The 3,386-nt window shown below is 36.7% G+C and overlaps 1 protein-coding gene across 1 annotated transcript; it reads right to left on the bottom strand.

Moving 5' to 3' along the window:
• Nucleotides 1-1,717: 1,717 nt before the first annotated feature.
• LOC107656989 (3-hydroxyacyl-CoA dehydrogenase type-2-like) lies at nt 1,718-3,027 on the bottom strand. The gene is made up of 4 exons (XM_016444959.1): nt 3,010-3,027; nt 2,755-2,919; nt 2,374-2,502; nt 1,718-1,840 (listed from the first exon to the last, which is right to left on the bottom strand). The coding sequence occupies exons 1-4, from the start codon at nt 3,025-3,027 to the stop codon at nt 1,718-1,720; spliced, it is 435 nt and encodes a 144-aa protein (XP_016300445.1).
• Between the last annotated feature and the right edge of the window lie 359 nt (nt 3,028-3,386).

Raw genomic sequence — 3,386 nt, 5'->3', positions numbered from 1 at the left:
GGGCCCCCCCTTTCTTTTTTCTTTATGCTCATCATTCTCAAGAATAGAAATTCTGATATTGGCGTGTGCTCTTTTATATGGTAATGATATTAATTAGGGGGCGTTTACAAGGCGGAGATCTGACACCAGTCAGCTGCGCACAATTTCAAGATCATTTGCGATTTATAAATGTCACATCTGGAAGAGAGGCGTACGCACGTGTTTTTGTGCGCACGTTCATTTTCTCTGAATCGCACTTGCGCACTTTTGAAAAATGATCTTAGAACGGTTTATACGCAACATTTTATAAATGAGGCCCCTGATAATTTTAGTCAGGTATTGTATCGTAGTCATAATTTTAGTATTGTGACAACAGTAAATAGCAATAGAATTCATTTTAATTGCATGAATAATATTTTAATTTGAATAATTTTAAGTCATGCTGAGGCCCCCTTGTGGGTCCCGGCACCCTGGTTAATAATCACTGATATAATAGTGATACAATAGTCATAAGTCAGTATGGTGGCAAATCCAACACATTTCATATCACCCATCTTTCCTGGAGTTGTATTTAGTTCACTGCAGTGATCCATGAGCTTATCTACAACAGCATTCATTAAAAGTCATCATGTTATGCTTTACATATTTGACACAAAAAGATAAGTGGATACAGAGACATTGAGTTTGCATGACTCCTGTACAACCGTATGACGGTATAAATGCATTTACTATGGAGACACATCAGTCATTAGTCATTAGAGGACAGTACCTCAGTGGCACAGAAGTGCAGTCAGTATAGAAATACCAGACTCAAGACTTGAAAAATCTACAAGATTTCCAGTGGTTAAAAAAAAAACACTCATGCGAGTGGTAGCACTTCCACTCAGATACAAAGTATCCTGACGCTATGCTGAAAATGCTTAATATGTATCAAGTCTTCAGTCACAGACCAGTTTTAGGTATTTCAGCTGGAGTCTCTCCACTCTGCTCCTTTTTTTCCTTCAGGGTTGCATGCGGATGGCTCCATCCAAGCGAATCACCTCGCCGTTGATCATGGGGTTTTCTGCTATTGCTGTCACAAGGTGTGCAAACTCAGCTGGATCTCCCAGACGTGAAAGTTTAGATGGTATTTTCTTTTCATCTTGCCTCTGTATAATGCATATTATTGCAGAGCTGTTTTGTTTACAGTGGTAACCGTGGAAACTCTATAACTATTTCCCTGCTGTTCCATAAGCGCCACCTGCTGGCAGAGAGTGAATTTGCATCTCATTCAGCCCGTCTGTTTTATGTAGTTTTATGTAGCATAATTTCACAAATCTAAAGTCAGACAATTCTGTTTTTGCTTCATAAGCATCTTCTGTACAAGGAGTATTTTCAACTGGAAAATGTGGACATGCAATATCAATTTCTTTAAATAAATAAATAAAATCCAAGCTAGGAAAGAGCACAGGCAAAGCCTTAGTTTGTTTAGTTTTTATATGAATAATTTCTTTTATTTTTATTATTTAATTATTCATTTATTCGATTTGTTTATTTCAGCCTATATCTGTTATTTGACATAAAATATATTTACATTTCAAAAAGAAATGTCCCCAAAAAATTTGGAGAAAATCATATTGTGGATCATTTCACATCGTAAGTTGAGTAAATATTAAATTCCTATCAAACAATGAATTTTGATAGAACAATAATGGGACACAATGACGAGATCATGCTGTTTAGAAACAAAATATGCATCTCAGGGACACTGACCTGGGGCGATGGTGACCACACGGATCCCCAGTGGTGCAAGGTCCCGATCAATAGGAAGTGTCATACCCACAATCCCACCTTTAGAGGCAGAGTATGCAGCCTGACCCACCTTAAAAAGACTAAAAAACTTTACAGTGCTGCAGTGTCATAAATCTGTAAGGTTAGCAAAAGACAGCACACTAACTGTTCAAAAGTTTGGGGTAAGAAGTGTCTTATTCACACCAAGGCTGTTTTTATTTGATAAAAACACAGTAATAACTTTTTAAAACAAAAAAAAAAAATGGAGAAATATTATTACAATTTAAAATAACCGATTTCTATTTTAATATATTTTAAAATGTCATTTATTCCTGTGAGGCAAAGATGAATTTTCAGCATCATTACTTCAGTCTTCAGTGTCACATGATCTTACAGAAATCATTTTAATATGCTGATTTGCTGCTCAAGAAACATTTATTATTTTTATCAGTGAAAGGAAAGTTCAGAACAGCATTTATTTGAAATAGAAATCTTCTGTAACATTATAAATGTCTTTAATAATGTCACTTTTGATCAACTTAATGCAGCCTCGCTAAAAGTATTTCTTTAAAAAAAAAGACATCTTACAGACACCAAATGCCAGACAGTGTATGGCTGATATACCTGTACATCATAAGCAGCAACACTGGCTGTGTTGATGATACAGCCTCTGTGTCCATCTGCATCAGGCTCATTCTTGCCCATCTCCCCTACAGCCAGTCTGATCACATTAAACTTCCCAGCGATGTTCACCTTTAATAGATCAAATTCAAAAGAAAATTTTAATAAATGCAATTACATGGCATTGCCTGTCTTCAGATTTCACTTCTCAATAGGACTGATGCTTTAGACAAATAATAACGATAAATTTTACAGTGACCAAAATTTAATAAAATAAAATGACAGCTGCTCTACTATATTTAAAATAGTCATCAGCTCTGGAAATATGAAGCAGTGGCATTTGAGGTTCAGTTACAGTTACACTGTAAATGCAGTGAGGCTTACAGTGATAACACGAGTGAAGCCCTCCAGGCTGTGAGGAAGGTCCTTTTTAAAGTTGTATGTTTTCACAGCCACAGCTATCCCAGCACAGTTCACAGCCAAGTCCACTTTGCCATACTTCTCCTTGGCCAAATCCGCAGCCGATCTCACATCTGACTCCGACGTGACCTGAATTAAAAAACAAAAGCAAAAATATATATAGTTTGCGGAAAGCAAACTTACACAACCTGCATGGAGCTTGTTAATGTTTCATCATACAACAAACAATTCAGTCATGGTTCAACTATAATGCTGCAAAACGATGAGGTTTAATTAAGCTTACAGCACCGGAGTTTAAGGATATTGTAATAAGTAAGAGCAAAGCTGGTTATTCGCCATTGTTTCTGATGTTTACACGTCTAACAATAACTACCAGTCAAACACTTAACTGCACAGAAGTTCCACTGAACTAGTTAGCACTGCGGCTACAACTCAAAATATGGTGAGAAGATGTGGAATACAACCACACAATGACGTCCAGACTAAGGCGAGCTGCAAAGCAATCTTGAAAAACTGAACTTCAGGACAGACTACTTTTTTGAGCCAGAACATTTCTATTAATTCATTCCATTTCTCTCTCACCTTGACACTTCTGA

The sequence above is a fragment of the Sinocyclocheilus anshuiensis genome, unplaced genomic scaffold, assembly GCF_001515605.1.
Source record: "Sinocyclocheilus anshuiensis isolate Anshui unplaced genomic scaffold, SAMN03320099.WGS_v1.1 scaffold1453, whole genome shotgun sequence".
Classification (NCBI taxonomy): Eukaryota; Metazoa; Chordata; class Actinopteri; order Cypriniformes; family Cyprinidae; genus Sinocyclocheilus; species Sinocyclocheilus anshuiensis.
This window is presented reverse-complemented; position numbering and strand designations above follow the sequence as displayed.